The sequence below is a fragment of the Kryptolebias marmoratus genome, linkage group LG6, assembly GCF_001649575.2.
Source record: "Kryptolebias marmoratus isolate JLee-2015 linkage group LG6, ASM164957v2, whole genome shotgun sequence".
Lineage (NCBI taxonomy): Eukaryota > Metazoa > Chordata > Actinopteri > Cyprinodontiformes > Rivulidae > Kryptolebias > Kryptolebias marmoratus.
In genome coordinates this window covers 19,901,024-19,919,404 of record NC_051435.1, presented here as the reverse complement: position 1 = coordinate 19,919,404, position 18,381 = coordinate 19,901,024, and the positions used below count along the sequence as shown (strand labels likewise).

Below are 18,381 nucleotides of genomic sequence, written 5' to 3'. Positions count from 1 at the left end.
AATGTCTGGAGTGAACCTGATTTAAAATGGCTGCCCTTAGAAAACACAAACATGCGCGCCCACACGTTTATATATTTTCTATATTCCATTAGAAAGACAAAAGAGCCCAAGGACAAAAACTCAGAGCCACTTTCTTTTTTCTCTTTTTTTTTGCTTTATTCAATTTTACATTTTAAAACCGACAAATGTGAGCCCTTCAGCCCAGAACCTCCACATGGAGGGACAGATCCGAATCCTGTGAGTAATTTCTTGTGGCCTGCTGCATTGTTCACGTTGTTTTTGTGAGCCTGGCTTTAGCATAGTGAGCTGGACGTGGAATCATTGTATGAAACCGTATGAAAGATCTGTGTACGCTCTTCAAAACCTCCCCCCCAAACATCACCGGAAATCCACAGTCCCAAATCTGTCTCTCGAACAGTCTTCAACACAGCGGGAGGGTCTGAAAGGCATAAAATATTTGAATATATAGAAGAGACTGCCCCTGTCAGTGAGGGGAGAGGTTGCAGAGACACTTCAAAATGAGAAGGGTTAGAAAAGGGACGGGAATTCTGACGTTGAGCTAAGGATATAATGTCCATCTTTCATGTATCTGAAAAAATGTTCTTTAGGGAGAGGAAATTTATTTGCAAGCTGTTGAAAAGAAGCTAAAATAGAATCAACGTAGAAACTTCTCCAGGTTAGTTTACCTAAGCTAACCCTTTTAGAGAAAGTGCTATCCAGTAAAGATGGGAGAAAAATGTGATTCCTTGCGAACGGATCTCTAACAGAATGATTTTGCAACCAAAGTGGCGTCTAAACTAAAGCCAGATTTTAAGACAGACGGCCTCTGTCACATGCTTAGTGTTTCTAGAAGTAGAAGGGTGAGGAGGTGAGCATAGTAAGGTTTTTAATGGTACCAGATCAGCAGAATTGGGTTTCATCAATACCCATGATGAGGAAACTAATTTTCTTCATACTGAACCCAAAAACTCACCCATCCATCCGTTTTCTTTACCCGCTTTTTCCTTTCTGGGTCGTGGTGGAAAATTAAACCATTTTAGAGTTGTTCCTGTTATCCCGATGTGACGTTCAAGCCTCTGCAATCCAATATTGTGATCAATTGTATCAAATGCAGAGATCCTCTGTCTGAGACCAGAAGAATATTATTAGTAACTTTTACCAGTGCAGGTAAAAGGATTGGTTTTCAGATTTTTGTTTCATTTTACTGCATGAATGAAACCCTGAAGTGAAAAGAAGTTTTGAGTACAATGCTAAAAAACATCAATATGTTGACTTAATACAATATTTCATTAAAACTAGTTGAGTTTTCTTAAGTTCTCATGAAACACTGATATCATCAGGTGTTTTTACTGAGTTTCCTATTTCTTTTTCTGCTCCTCCCTTCTTTTTTTCTGCATTTGTTAAGCACTGAAACCAGCTTCATTTGCAGAAACGAACGCTCTCTGACCAGACTTTAGCACAAAACCTCTGTGAAACAATGACAACAGCAGTTTCCCAAGTGCCTGAGGACCGTGCTGCTGACTGTAACTTCAGTCAGCTCTGCAAAAACAGGGTTTAACCCCCGCCACACGGTTTCCAGGCAAAACACACGTGACATCAGCAGTGCGCCAGATTTTTCAACATCAGCACTTCCACTGCCACCGGCCTGCGAGCGCACTCACAGAATTAGCTGTTTTCCACCCTGCATATTATCGTTGCACGTTAATGTGCACCAGAACCGAAAGGAATACACACAAGCTGAAAGTGCAAAAATGACTCTTTTGTTCCAGATGAAAAATTGATGATGAAATAAAAGATCAGTCGGAGGAATAGAAACCACTCGAGAAATGGCAAAAAAAATAACATGTTTGGATGACATCACACTATATATCATTCACAACAAGACTTGAGTTATTTATATTATTTTGAGGTTCAGTAGAAAATTCTAATAAAAAGCAACGATTTGTCTGCCTTTGCTCTGTCAGTGTAAATGTTTAACAATGTGATGCATTTAGTTTTACAGGTTTTACTGCAGTCCTCTGAAAACATGACTGACAAACAAGCCAACTGTTTAATATCCATCCATCCATCCATCCATCCATCCATCCATCCATCCATCCATCCATCCATCCATCCATCCATCCATCCATCCATCCATCCATCCATCCATCCATCCATCCATCCATCCATCCATCCATCCATCCATCCATCCATCCATCCATCCATCTATCCATCCATCCATCCCTTCCTCCCTGTGTTTTGATGTATAATTTATGTACCAAAAGAGTTGTGGGATACAGACAAGTTCTTTTTGACAAAGATTAAAGTTTTAGACAATTCAGAATTAGAGTGTGATATCATAAACTGTCAGTAAAACACTGAAAAGTTAAACTGCCCAAAAGTTAAACTGCGATTGTGTAAAAACCATTAAAGATTTCTAAATGACAGTTCAGTTGTGTACATCCCAACATATTGCATACCAACATATTACAATACATGTACAGCTGCCAAGTTGAAGGCAGCTAATGCACACTGGAGTCTGACATAGGAAACTCGACAAAATCAAAATCAAAGGATCTTTTTACACAATTACAACAGAAAATGAAGATGGAGGTCATGAAAGGCTGACTTTGTTTTCCAGGTTTCGAGGAGGGGGTTGAGGATCCAGGGAGGTAGTGTTGGAAGGTGGGTAGGCTGGAAAGTCACAGGTGAGTGAAATATGATCCTTATTTCAATGAAGGCAGCAAATATGCAGAGAAAACTCGGAACAAGAGGGAAAACTTGGAGTGCGGTGTGTCTGTCCAGTTATCTTTTGCACCAGAGAGGAAACTGCACAAGGAGACACAAAACTCAGGTAAGTAACAAACACTAAGACCAATCAAAGGTCCAGTCAGGCACCAGATTATGGTCTGTGCTCATCTAAAGTACTGGAGTAATTATGACATCTTGAGCCTCAGGTGCAACGACTGAACCAGGAAGTGAGCTGACACCTGGAAGTGCTAGCTCACGGCTCCTTAGAGGAAAAGGGAAAGGAAGGAGGATGAGCCTGGATTAGGCTGGAATCAGAATAATATCAGGTTAACAACAACCCCAACGACCTTTAGGAAGGATGGAAGGGAGAGGGATTTGCATGTTAGTTTTGCAACTTACAGGATGAGTAGCCCGACAAAGGTTTCGAAGCTTAAAATCTACTCCTTGGATGAGAAGCAACACATCTATAATAAACAGAAAAACAAGTCCAGCTGCTTCCAGTTCAGTTAAAAAATGAAACAAAATCAGATAATTCACTTGTTGTTCTGTTCAGTTTTAGTTTATTGCCACTTCCATCCAACACCTTCAGCATACACAGAAGCAAAATAATGTTCTCCACAGATAATCAATAACAGTCATACATTGAAAACAAACAACACCTGTCATTACATACACTATTATTTAGGTGTAAAATACATCTATTACACTCAGTTGCTTTCTGGACATGAATGATTCTGCAGTGGTGAGTAATATTGAAGGACAAAGACAATTTGACCGTCCTGTGGACTTCTGGTCAAATGGACCCAAAGTTATAAAGGCTTCTCTTCATCTCTTCATATACAAGGGCTTCAGGAGGATTAAGCAATTAAAGCACTGTGTGTTTTACGATTTGTTCCTGGCTTCTTTCTCTTATGTTGAGGTCTCACAGCTTTATTTATTTATTTTTTGCATTTAAAAAACACTGATGACAGTTTGTGAGCTAAAGGAAGTGTTCACTTCTTTTGTACGTCCCACTCAAAGTACAGTGTAACTACTCCTTTCCAAAACAAGTCATCAGCGTGACAGACAGAACATCCCATTCTGGTTCAGTGTGAGTGTGTGAAGCGTGAATGCCACCCCCTGCTGACGTTATTACAAAGAAGTGGCGCTCAGGTACATTTTCTGTTCAAAGAGCAGTATCTAACCCAAAGATGAATTTGTGAAAGAAAATTTCCAACTCAAAGCTAGAACTGCAAATGCACTGCTGCTTAACAAAAATGAAACTGACAAAAGTAAAAGCTGTCAGGATTTGGGTAGTTGAATATATATATATATATATACTCCGAGGTGAACAGGAGTGTGTTCACACCTCTTCTTCTTTTTTACTGGGTGACTTTCCTCCTCAGGATTCATTTTTTTAATTTTTTTTATTTATATATATATATATATATATATATATATATATATATATATATATATATATATATATATATATATATATATATATACAGGAGGAGACTACGAAGAAGAGAAAGGACAAAACACATAAATCATAAAGCTATAGAAACATGTAAAAATAAAACCCCATACACAAGAACCGAATAGAAAACTAAACACAGGGTAAACCAGGAAAAGGCAGAAATGCAGAAACCATAAACCTAACTCAAAAAATAACTCAACTACTCGAATGAAAATAAAAATTTAGAAAATAACCATTTTAACGAAAGTTTAACAGTGCCAGAGAAAATGTAAACGACATATACATACAGAGTTAAATGTTCCAAATTATTTTTCTTTTTGAAATTATTCCTTCTAACATATAAAGCTCCCAACAACCAAGCTTCATCTTGTATTAAAGATCTTAGTGTTCCATATTTTCCTAACAGAGCTCTTTGGTCTCAGACTGCAGGTTTATTTGTGGTTCCTAGAGTTTCTAAAAGTAGAATGGGAATGGGTTGGCTTGGGTTTTCTGAGCTATAGACTGGAGGACAAATTGAGCACATTTCCTCCCTCTGCTGCTGTCTTTACTCGCTCTACTCTCGATGTTTGTATTTGTAGTTATTGCTGTCACTAACTTTGTGTTTTTTTTTTCTTTTTCTTTCCATAGAAACTTCCATCAGGCCAATATTTCATGTTTGTTTATGTCTTTTTCCTGTTCTCTCAAACCCCAGCCGGTCAAGGCAGATGGCCGCTCGTCCTGAGCCTGGTTCTTGTTCTGCTGGAGGTTTCTTCCTGTTAAGGTGAAGTTGTTCCTTTCACTGCCGCCTCTGTGCTTGCATGAAAGTGGAGTTTTGATGCCAAATCTGGTTTTCTAGGATAGCCTTTTACTTTTCTTTGTACATTGCTGCGAGACAATTTTTATTTTGGCTGTAACAAATAAACAAATGAAGCAGAAACAACAATAAAATTGGAAGTTGTTGGAAATTGCTTGTTATTCTCAGAGCTCTCAAGCTCATTAAAGGATCCTGAAATCACATAAAAGAACTGAAAGACAACCCTACTTTGTATAAAAGGGCTTCCGTTTACATATTTACATTATTTACATTATGTACAGATCAAGGAATGAGTTATTAATGAGTGACTCCATTAAACTTATGGGAAAAGGGTGATTGGACTGATGAATCATGAAAATCATGATCAGATACCAAAATATGAATTTAATCTCTGTAATTTTTTTTGTAAAAATGGTGAAATGAGATAAAGGAAGGTAACTATATTTTTATAGAAAGTCAAAATAAAAAAGTACTGCCACACTAATAAGTTTGACTGTTACTAACTCCAGAATAATTATGAAATCATTGTATTATGGACCCAAACTATAACCACATAGCAAGTCAAAGGAGCGGTGTGACTGTGGGAGATATTTGTCACGGTTTAATGTGGTTCGTGCTCTGGGTTTGAGTCAGTGAGCGTTGAAGGTTGCCTTTGGCACTTCCGCGGGTTCATAATGCTTGCGGATGAGTGAGGAACCTTGATGATAGCTCGATTTGGACCCACTGGGAATCACAACTGTGCAGGAGACGTTAGGTCAGCCTTCGGTCCTGTGTCCTTTAGCAGCTATGGCTAAAAATGCCCAAATGTCCTTGGCCATGTGTTTTGTAGCTGGTGCTGATCTTTAGGTGAAAGGGAACTCTCCTGTGTCTCAAAATCAAGATGAAGAGTTCAATTCAACAAACTTGAACATGACTGATTGCTGGTTCACTGTAGGTCAACTTGAACAAAAAGGTTAAAGGTCTGATGTTACAACTTGTAGGAGCTAAGAGGAACCCCTGTTGGTTCTGCTGCAGCCAAGTCACTTAGTGGATCTTCACTGCTCATCAGGCAGAGGAGGGAAAGACTTTCAGAGGAGATCCAATAATTTGTCTTATTACTGGAGCCCAAAAAGCAGAAAGCCCAGGATGTGTCTTTGTGCTGGCGCGAAGAAGGAAAGGAGAGTTGTTTTATCTAAAACAGCCAATAGAGCCTTAATACAGACACTAATTTACCCAAACATTGTCTGAAGTAATTAAAAGAAATCTAATCTAATGAAATATCTCAATCCACACTATTAATATTACAAACAAACAAACATTCCCAGGTGGTATAGTATGGTGATAATGCTTATCGGAGCACTACCGGAAAGCAAAATAATGTTATTGTCTGTATACAGAAATTTGTGAAACACAAGGGAAATTGGAAGTTGAAACTTGAACATTTATCTCCAGTCTTATTAATCTGAAGAGTGCGCCTCATGAAGTGAGTGTAAGTGTGTTTGTTTTTGGAACAACCAGATAAGGGAAGTCTGTCTTCAGTGTCAACAAGAGCTGGTTGAAATGCAACCAGAGCTCCAGTGTGTTTGAAACGAGCCAGCTTTGACTTTTCTTTGTGCTCAGTCCAAATCGAAACATTGCTCCCAGTTTCTGCCTCATGCTGAAAAAAAAAGGTTTCTGCTTAAAGTGGAGCCAAATGTTTCTCTTGATTGAAACTGACCCTGACATGATTGTTGCATTCTGCTATGGCGTCATTGACTGTAAATAAAGCGCATTGAGTAAAACAACTGAAAAGTCTTGGCGTTATGATGGTGTTTAGATTGTTTGTGGAAAAATCTAGCCCCAAAAATTCAAACTGAATATTTACTCACGATTTGCTGTGTCCACTCAACAAGGTCCAGGCAGCTGAAAAGAAGAACACTAATTTGTTTTACTGCAGATTCTGGAGGAACAGGTTTCTCTGAATGGTTGTGTCTGCAGCACATTAATGAGACGTTAGATATCAGTATGGGTCGGTATGTTAAGACCAGAATCATTTTAACACGTAGGGGAAGTTTGTCCCAGTAATTAGCTTCCATACAATGATAATAAACATAGAAAAAGAACAGTTCAAAATTTACTAATTTAAATATATCATAAAAAAAAAATATCTTGAGACTGGGCACATCGTGTACGAGCGGTATATCAAAATTTGCTGAAGATGCAAAAATGCTGAATGAAGTAAGTTTCATTCTCATTTCCGTTTACAGTTTGCATGTTTTCCACATGAACATTGAAGACAAACTATCTCAACGCTCATCTGAAGCACCATCTTTTATTTGTCTTGCGTTAGAAAGCTTCACATAGGTTTTTATAAACTGGGTAATGAAGTTTCATCCTCGTTGCTTTCCTGACTTTTGACTTTTAGTTAAACAACTTTCTCCATAAACTGATGTTCTACCGAGAGGAGCAGGTTCATGAAAATCACTGAAATTATATTCTCAGCATTCCTGCAGAACCACAACTGCTAAAAGCTGCCGTCTGTCTTTACCGGCAAAACACAGTCGTCATTTCCTGCCTGTGCTGCCACACAGTTTCCATGACCACTGAGCAGTGCTATAAAGATGAGTTTCACGGTTTCACTGTGTTTTTTTTTTATTAAACTTGTTGAGCAGGTTGTTAGGGTGTGGGCTCACCGGCGTTTGGTGAATTTTAAGCACCGGTGGCATTTGGTTAAACTGAGTGAAACTCTGCAGGATGTTTCTGATGCGCTGTGAGATGGGATGGGTTGTGTTAACAATCCTCAGCCTGAGCTTACCTGTGGATTGTGGTGAGTGTAAACTGATTTTTACTGACGGGATTGGGATGGAGTGGGCACTTTTTTTTTTTTTTTAACTGAGAAAATCCAGTTTACAAATGAGAAGAGATGCTAGGTAGGTTACAGCTTTAGAGGTGTCAATTCCACACAATAAACCCAATTTCTGTCTTTCATATCTTGACTATTGTATTAAGAACGGAACAACGTGGTATCGCAATATTACTTAATATGGGACTAAGATGAACTGTTGTCCGACATAATCAGTTAATACTCAGATATCAGGACAAATGTTATGCAAATTGAGCTATTCATCGGGGTCTGAGATGAAACTGATTCAAGACAAAAGGCACGGAGTCTGCTGAGATTAAAGTTCCTCAGATTGGTCAGAGGAGGATTTCCATCTGGCTGCTGGTTGATCAGCTGAACTGGATGAATCTAACATCAATAAATCTGTGGCTGACATCCAGGTGCCACAAACATTGAGTGTTGACTTATAGAAAGTACTGAGGCTTTGTGAAAACACTTACTGTGTTAGAATGTTATTGAGTAAAACTTGGACTTATTTGTGCCAACACTGATTAGCTGTGGCAGCCATCATTAACTGTGATTAGTTTAAAAGTTAATCGGCCAATAATTACTTTCTGATAGTTTCATTATAATCCGTCTAGTGGTTTATGCCATATTTTTTCTTTGCCATATAAAATCTCCAGCTACATGCATTTCCCTTAGCTAGTAGTCATAGTTGATCATACCGAGGCAAAGGCTAGGGCAAGACAGTTGGCATCACACTTATTATTTAGTTCTGAGGTTTGAACTTGGACTTTGAGTCTGTAGGTCACCAGCACATTGTCCCTCACACCAAACCTTGAACTGCAGCTCACTGAACCCTGCTCTGAGAGCTAAATGAGGATGGAGGCAGTTGGGGACATGTATAGGGGCATTCAGTGGGTTAGAGGTTAGAGGTTAGGTTAGAGTCTGATTCAGGCAATGGGGTGACCCACATCAACAAAGCAGTCCATCGTTGGACAGGGGAAAGAGAGATATGTTACTCAGGGGATGGGAGGACATGCCCTGAACAAAAGGCCCAAGGAGAGAGATAGACAGGAAAGTGGATGGCCACCTATCCTCACTCAGTTCTGGATGAAAAACGGTGGTATCCTTGTCGCTTTGTTCACCAGTGTTCTGTGGATCCTGTCTATCCTTGGCTGGGACCTGTTGCTAAGCACACAGACTCTCATCCATCACTAGCCTTCACTGCTTCTTTGCAAATCTCCAGCAAATAAATTATTTTATTTGAAATGACTCTTTCACCACCTGCACTTTGGATTTTATGCTTGTGACAGAAACCTGGCAAAGTGTTGGTGAATCAAGCTCTTTTTGTTTAAACTTTGACCCGTAGGCTGTACTTATTTGAACACACAGGGGACGGCTGAAAGTGGTGAAAGAGTAACGGCTGTTTTTAAGAACAACAGACATTTGTTGAGCGTGAGACAAATATTTAGCTCATCTTAGAGAGAAAACACTTACTTTCAATAGAAACCACTCAATGCGATAGACGAACAACAAAAGACATTCTGCCATCCAAGATAAACAAGTCACATGATATGCTGATGTAAGCTGAACGAGCCCTGCTTTGAAGACACAAGCTGGAACTTATTTATTTGGCTTGTTTGTACCTTTTCTGGCAGATGAATCCTACATGCAGGATTCAGCTGGTTGTGTTTTGTGATACTGGTAGCGCCTCATGTGAACTTTGTGGTTTCTCTGCGAAGAATAACTGCTGTTCTGCCGTGTGCAGTCAAACCACAGCATTTTATCTCTTTTGTTTGCAGGCAGAACAAACGTGAAACAGAACTCCTGGTATGTGGGAGTGCTTAGCCTTTTCAGGATATTTATCACGCCATACCGTGTAACACAATGCGATGTGACAAATTGTACAAAAGAGATGTTGCATAGCACTGTGAATGCTGATTCAGCAATCGCACAATTGTTTTACTATTTTTTTTAATTCTTTTTTGCATTTTAACTACTTCTACATATTTTGTGCAATTTAGATGTTCGCAGAGACGGGTATTGTGATGGTTTTTTTTGGAACTTTGATACTTTTGAAATGATTTAACTTTATTTACTGATATTTTCCCAATAGAAATACATTGAGATCTCTCAGTTCCTTCAGAAACATCGTTCTCTTTAACATCTGCCTCTGAATACAGGCTTGATTTTTGGCTTTTAATGCTATTTTTAGCTAGTTTTGTGCTACTTTTAGTTGCTTTGCTGCTATTATCTTTCAGCCAGTGTTTTGATGCCTTTGGCTTTTAGCTAGCCTTGTGCTTCTTTTAACTTTCAGCTTATGTACACTGCTTTTAGCTAGTGTTCTGCTTTTGTTTAGGTTGAACAACTTAGTTGCAGTTTCTTTAGCATATTTCAGCAGTCATTTAGCACTCGGCATTCACCCTGCATTTTCACACAATGTGTAATGTATCCAGTTTAAAATAGTTCTTGCATATTTACACTTTCCCTTTGTTCTGTGTCTGCGCCAGCTGTGAATGTGACGCAGCCTTACAGAGTAGTTAGCACCAACGGTACAACACAGATCCAGTGCTTCATCCATCCTCCTCTGCCTCGCCACCGGATCCGACCCTCTTCCATCCAACACCTGGAATATCCCTACCCCTACCCAGAGGATCTCCAGGTGACTCTGCTGAAAGGCCTCCATGGCAGCCAGAAGCTCTGCTCATCCACCCTTGACCCCACTGAGCAGAGGGAGAAGAGTCAGAACGAAGGAGAGGTGAGAATAAATGTTAGCCTTAAACAACACCTGCAGGGTCTTACACAAATATGGAGGATGGAATCGCTCATCTTAATATTACGGGCAATAAATATTCTAAAAACACAGAAATCTGTTAAAGGCAGTGCAGCACACATGTAGAGAGTGATGTCCCCCAGCATGTCTGCAAAAAGTAAACTACAGCATAAACTAAATTGTTGAGGAGCTGACATGCTGTTTAAAAGACCTGTATGAGAAAAAAATGATTAAAGTCTGATGGAATACAATTTATACAATGTTACTCTACAAGAGTTTGGATATAGGACTACAAAACAAAGCAAAAAAATATGCAATACTTTTTATAGTAGTAAGGAACCTTCACAGTTATCTTTCTTCAAATGAATGAATGTGTGATCTGTTTTCATTTAAGAATTAGATCAAATGCATTCATGCATTCTTTGCAAAAATGCAGCGTGAATCCTGAGTATTGAATGACTATTGAAATCTGCAAAAGAAGCTGTAACTGAGTTGTTAAAACAAACTGAACAGAGGCTAAAAAGAGCAGAACAGAGGGTGAAAGAAAAAGTATTGAAAAGTTAAATAAATGATAGAATACTAAGGGAAAAGATAAAACTTCACATTGTTCTGTGTGTCCCGCTGATACAGAATTCACACATACACACCTTCACAAGTCTATATAAGGCTGTCACACTGTCAGCCAGTGCACTTTACTTTAAGTCTCAAATAACTAAAACTAGTAAACATATTTAAAAAACAGATTTAAACAAACAGCAGCAAGGTCAGAGCTATGTGAATCACCAAAAATCAACACCTGAGGAAAAAAAGAAGATCTGAAGTTAGTTTTTGTATTTTAATCAAGAAAATGGCCTATTAGTTTTACATTTTTATATTGAACTGCAGGGGGAGCTCAACTTTTGTGGCTTCAACTTGCAACTTGGTTTTGGTCCTGTCTCTAATTATAATGCATGCCAATGCAATCACCCCAAACAAGAGGGAGCCATTTGCCTTTATTTAGTTGAGAACTGGTTTACTGCAGGAAACCAGAAATAAAAACTAAACAAACTCTGATTCTAACTCCCTCCAAGGTGAATAACGGACACAAGGCGTTCTTGATTTTTACTGGCATTTAATTGGACTCAGGTGCCACCAACTATGCTGTGAGAACTGTACAAAACAACATTTAAAAAAAAAATCAATTTTCATACAGTAAGGCATTCTCATAGAGAATAAACAATAAAGCATATTATTCAACAACATAAAACTTTCACAAATCAGTAATTTGACCTTTACAAAATATCAACCCATTACCTTTAAAACACGTGACTAACATAACTTGACAGGTCTGTAACAAATAAACATCTTATTTTCATACCAACACACAAATACAAACTGCATACCTCATTGGCCGCATTTACTCAAAGGGGTTAACCAAAACACACATTGCAGTACAATGTCTTCTTTATCCAAGTACTGAACACCTTCAATGAACACATCTCCATATCTCTACCACAAACTGAGAAAAAGAAAACATGCTGCCCCCCACCGAGTGTGGTGTGTAACTAAAAATATCGATCAGACCATAAAAAAACAGATTGAACATGTTTCCACCATGGAGACATTTTGCAAAACCTTTAAATGTATACATTAAAATCTGATTTTATCAATCATAAATTATTTTAATTTTCTTTAACTTATTAACTTAAAACTATGAAATTAACTTGAATTGCATAACTGCCACTGATGGCAGCCACACTAAGGCTTTGGGTTACTATGTTTCTTAGGTGCAGTGTGAAGCTCAGGCCGTAGATGGTGCGGTGAAGGTGACAGTGTTCGGACTGAGAGCCACAGACACAGACATCTACCGCTGTGAGATCCAGGTCTTCTACCCACCACCGTACCTACAGCTCACCGGCAACGGGACGCTCATCCATGTCGTAGGTGAGTGAGCAGCATGCGATGAGTTTACGTTCTTCTGTCCATCCTGCAGCTCTCCTCATCCTCTTCATTCATCCACAGACAGCTCAGACTGTCCCGCACGGGAGGCTCAGAGACAACGCAGTGGTGAAGAGGAGGAGGATGAGCCGATGATTGCACCTGTCAGTGTTCCTGTGATTGTCCTGATAATTCTGATCGTCTGCGTCCTCGTCATCATCATCTACTTCCAGGTCAGCTTACATTTAGATGATAGCAGTCAAAACAAACAGTGTAGGCAGCTTGGCGTTGGTTTGTAGTTTGGTATTTTTTTACTTTGCAGTGTTGTTACTTTTTTAACTAAACTCACATTTATTTTTGTAATACTTTTCAAACACATATAGCAACTTGAAGTCTTTTAAAGAGGAAAACCAAAACTTAAATGCAACTGTGCATGAAAATATGACAGAATGTAAAAGTGGAAAAATAAAATAATATAAAATACCAACACCTATCAAGCAGTTTCCATATAGTAAAAAGGGATGATAGCAAAAGGGACAAAAATCAAAACAAAATGTCAATATATATCTATCCATCCATCTTCTATCACTTATCCGTCATTGGGTCACAGAGGAACAGGTTCAGGAAAGAAACCCAGACCTTCTCTCCCCAGTGAATCTCTCCAGCTCCTCCTGGTGTTCCCAGGCCAGAGAGGAGACATAATCCCTCCAGTGAGTTCTGGGTCTGCCAAGAGGTCTCTTCCCAGTAGGACATGCCTGAAAAACCTCCAAAGGTAGGCGTCCAGGAGGCATTCTAATCAGATGCCCGAACCACCTCAGCTGACTCCTTTCTATGAGAAGGAGCAGCAGCTCTACTCTGAACTTATCTCTAAGGCTGAGCCGGGCCACCCCACGAAGGAAGCTCATTTCAGTCACTCCATTATACCATCAGTCGTGAACAAAACTCCCAAATACTTGAACTCCTCCATGTGAGGCAGAGACTCATTCCCGGAGTGAGCCTTTCACCCATTTCCAGTTGACAACCTTAGCCTCAGACTGAGAGGAGCTGACTCTCAACCCAGTCGCTTCACAATTGAGATCCTGTCCATGAACACCTCAAACATGATTGGAGGCAGGGACAGCCCTGGTGGACTCAAACCAACATAAAGAACAAGCTTGACTTTGTGCCGAGAATGTAGACACAGCTCTTGCTTTGATTATACAGGGACCAGACAAAAACAAAATTTATTAATTAAGTATGTATAATCCTAACATTCATATTTTGTTGACTTACAACCTAGAAATATTCATATTTTTACTTTGATTAAAAGCAATAATTCTACAAAAATACTTCAGATTAATGAAGATAAAAGAAGAAAAAAAAACTTGTTTTATATCATTTTTAAAATGAGAAAACTCAAAAACGCTGCACACACCACCCAAGGTAAACAGGAAAGTTTATGTGATAAATGTATAAATGCATGGAAGAGTTTTCATTTTTGAGTTTATTCTGATGTTTACTGTGGCATGATGTTTATGTCCATCATCTGCAGACTCTTCAGTGTGAGCGGGGGAGGAAGGAGGTCGTCAGGATGCCACCATCGGTTCTGCTTCAGAAGACAGAAGCCTTACCATTTCCTTCTAAACACATGGTGTAGGAATTCACCAAAAGTTATGTGTGTGTGTGTATTTTGGGTTATATTTTCCAGTAAAACTGACTATGATTTTTTTTAAACCACAGACAAAAAACCATAAAAAGAGAAAACCTATCTTTTCTGGGTTTTTGTACTTCTTAAGTACCAATTAATTGTTTACATTATTGTAAACATGCAGTGTTGAAGCTGTGGCTTTGGTTGAGTTGAGTTGTTGAGGCACCTGGGTTGAGGTGAGAAGGCTCATATTGTGAGTACTGTGTACAAACTACTGCTCTGACTGAAAGAGTCCACTTTAAGCTGATTAAAAGCAATGCTTTGAATCAAAACAAACTTTAATGTATATTTTCTGTGAATGTTTCTTATTTCTGCATATTCTGTTGCCACTTATGTATAGTTTGATTTTTCCTCAAAATTAAGTTTCTTACTTATACTGTGCAGTTTTTTATTCAGGGAAAGCCTGATGATAAATTAGAAAGATATGTTTTGGAAGCCATCAGCCGAGCACAAAAATAAGACTGTGACAATATTGAGAATTTAAAACAGGGATGTTGCTGCTGAGGAAACGGCCTGGAGGTTTATTTAAATGCTCTCAGCTTCCTGTAATGAAACAGTTTTGACTCTAGAGGATGCTGTCGGACTCTGAGATCTTCACTTGAGACGCAGACAGAGTCAGCAACAATCACAAGCCTGAATAAACTGCATGTGCTGCAGTAAGAACACTGAACACGTATCAGCGTCACTGTAAAAACCTTAAAAAGCTGCTTTGAAGGTTGTCAGCAGAAGCTCAGAGCTACTGTATTTAAACTGTTGATACTTTTTTAATTGTCTTGTGTCTCGTATGAGTTAAAAGCACATTCAGCTTGTGACATAAATGATGCAACAGAGCTGTTTGTTACCTGATAAATAGTTCTCCATTCTTCTGACCTTCTGTTTGTTTTCTGACTATGACTGAAAACGTCTGCAAATGTACTCTGGTAAATTTACCTCTGTTCAAAACCTCTTGCATGTCTAAATGTGAAACTCACCACTTTTTATCAGTTGGATCTCAAAACATCTGCAGTGAGAAACATGAGAAATAGTTTAATCCACGCATGAATACAAAGAGAAGTTCTTTTTTCCACTGATGCTACCATAAGAGACCCTTTGATTATGACAAATAAATGGATCAAATCAATGAAACAACACTAAAACAACAGTTTGTTAGTATTTCGATATGTAGGTTGTCACAAGGAAATCACATAAACTAAGACAGTGTCAGACAACTTTAATAACCCCAGTGGGCAATTTGTAGCCTCCTAGGTTTTTTTTAAACAACACATGGTATCAACAAGCCTAGTACAGGAAATAAAAACAAAAAATATCAAGACAAATGTGGTCTATTTGTCGCACCTGTTAATATTAAAATGGGCATAAAAGCAGCGCAAAAAGGGGGAGGGAATAAAGGACTTGGACGAACAATTGGTTCCCATCCTGGGCAGAACAAAACGTCAGCCTGAGGGCATGATGGACACTCTCTCAAGATGATGTGGTCTGGACAGCAGATAACTTACCTTGTTTTCTTGCCTGTTTCGTTCAGAGAAAGCCTAGAATATCAATCACCTTAGGGCAGAAGTTTAAGCAACTGTTTAGGCTGCTTTTACCTTCCACAGACAGACTGTTAAACCAGCAGATATAAAAAAACATTAAAAGACATTCAAAAAAAGACTTAAAAGAGTTAAACCTCGTCAGTAAATGAATCTTTCGTTGAAGCCGTTTCATGATCAGATCCAGGTTATTTGGATTTTCAACCTTTTCATTATGAATGATACTTGCTGTTAGGTTGACCTAAAGTCAGTAAATAACTCCTTTGTTTTTGTCACGTTAAGATCTAGATAGGTATAAACGCAACTTTTGCAAAGATCAGGGAAGTTGTTCCTATGATCAGTTTGAGCTCTGAAGAAGGGACAGGAGTGCTGCATCTTTGGTTTCTCAAAGTATTTATTCAATCCAAATTTGTGACCTCAACACCACTAACAGCTTGATAAGCAAACTGTAGAGGGTTTAGGTTGTTATCTGTAAAGAAAACCTCCATCTCCTTGCAATCTTTTCAAAAACCTTCATAACCAAGGATGTAAGTGTTCTGGCCTAAAATGACTTAGTTCTCTTGTGTTTTTAGATATTGAAATAAGTACAGTGGTAGATGTGTTCCAGATTATGGGTATTTGGCTATGTTCAGCACACAGTTGGAAAGGATTGATTAAAACATCACTAAGTTGGTCAGTTCAATGATGCAGTGTCTGTCCACAAATGGCGTGAGGACCAGTAAACTTTCTGATATTACCGTTCTTCATTAAGGATGCAGCACAGTCCCAACATATTGGGATGCTCTGAGGAGTAATTGTCAGAAACCGTTGGGATTGTTGTACCCTCATAAAAACAACTTTACAGGTTATTTCTTTATTTAAAATGAGACGGCATACATTAATCAACATTTCAACAAGTCAAACATACATGCACCAAAATAAGCCAAAGCCTGATTTTTACCTTTTGCAATCAGTAGGCATAAACAGCAAAAGCATTTTTAATCTGTAGTGACACAATTCTTAACAGAGTTTAAAACTTATTTCAGTGTGATAAACCCTTACCACACTGGAAGAATAAAATATTGACCAAACAATTTTTTTAGTAGCGCATGTTAACATAAATTAATTCTCAAAATCTCAAAAAGTGACAGGAAGGAAAGCTTATTGAAGTGCAAAATGTCTCCTTTATGTCAACTGCAAAGTGGATCTGGCAGGCTCAAAACAGGAGTTGAGGTAAACAAACAAACAAACAAAAAAAAGATTGTTGAGCTGCGGCAGACCAAACTTACCTTTGCCTCAGTGGATCTTTTCATCGTGTTAGCTAAAGCATGGCACTCAAAATGAAGGCACTGCAGTCATGTGAGCCAGCAGAAAACTGGTATTGTCTAAATGTTTCATGAGGGTTGGTGGTGAGCTATGTCTTTAGTAATATTTTTTCCAAATATGAAACATGTTCATTTGATCAACACAAAACCAGACTTCCTCTCTGAGTGATGCCACCATGCGCTACAATCTCTGCTAATGGCCGTTTCAGCCTGAACATGTTTTTTTCTTTTTTTTCTGAATCACCCTGAATGGACCCTAAAAAAACCTATTGTGTTGCAGCTTTCCAGCTTTTCTGTTCTCCTGTACCCATTTCTGACCTGACAGCCTGTAAACTTTAGCTTTGCTTTTTGCCTCAGGCCCAATGGATTTGTACTTTTTTGGATTTGTACTCTGAATAGGAATACATCACACCCCTTCATGGACCATCCATCTCACCTCCTACATGGGCCACCTTGTGAATGCCTACAGATAACAACTTTCTCCAACAGGCTCATTCAGCTCCTCTGTCATAAAAAACACTTCAGGATGTACTGAAGATCTGTCCAGGGTGTAGCTTACCTCTTGCAAAGTGACGTCAGGAGGTAGACACCAGCTTCTAATGTACTTGCTGTAGAAACTATGCTAACAAAAGGAATGACAAAATATTGTACCAATGAAAACTTAAATGATATATATTTGTGGGGGAAAAAAACTGACAAAGGGCTTTATTTTTTTCTATCTTGACTGTATTTTAGATGAACCTATGAAAACAGAATTCAAACTTCTGATGATGTGTCTGTGATGTGATGTCTGTGGTTTCCTCTTCTCTGTATCTCTCTCTCTCTGACACACACAGAAACCAAAATAAAACCTACCAACGTATGAAAAACAGGATGTAGAACAAGTTATGACTGTAGTTAACCCAGGCTAGATGATTATTATTTCTGCCAAACCAATAAAGATCAGCAGAAATGCATAAGACTGGGGTGAGTGGTGGCATATTAGGCAGAGAACAAGGAGCTCTTTCTCCAACAGACACATTCAGTTCCACTGTCATACAAAACACTTAAGGAGAAAATTCAGTTCATTTTCTATCTCACTGTTTAACAGCTTTTCTTTATGCTGTTGCATTTTTTTTAATGTTATCGAATGATCTTTCTGATTGTGTTTTTAAATCATGTTATACTGTTATGTTTTAATATAAATTAGATTTTTTGTCTGCTGCTGTGAAAAAAATAATTTCCATCAGGGATAAATAAATTTCCCTGTGATGGATTGAAGATCTGTCCAGGGTGTAGTTTACCTCTCTACTTGCTGTAGAAACTATGCTAACAAAAAGAATGGCAAAATGTTGTACCAATGAAAACTAAAATAGCATATATTTGTAGAAAAAAAATTGACAAAGG

General features: G+C 38.5%; 1 protein-coding gene across 1 annotated transcript; it reads left to right on the top strand.

The window, feature by feature from the left end:
- The first annotated feature begins 7,413 nt into the window (after positions 1 to 7,413).
- Positions 7,414 to 17,245, top strand: cd28 (CD28 molecule). The gene is made up of 5 exons (XM_017421116.3): positions 7,414 to 7,767; positions 10,296 to 10,543; positions 12,325 to 12,481; positions 12,560 to 12,708; positions 14,007 to 17,245. Exons 1-5 carry the CDS (start codon positions 7,695 to 7,697, stop codon positions 14,109 to 14,111), a joined length of 732 nt encoding a protein of 243 aa, XP_017276605.1. The 5' UTR covers positions 7,414 to 7,694; the 3' UTR covers positions 14,112 to 17,245.
- Positions 17,246 to 18,381: the final 1,136 nt, after the last annotated feature.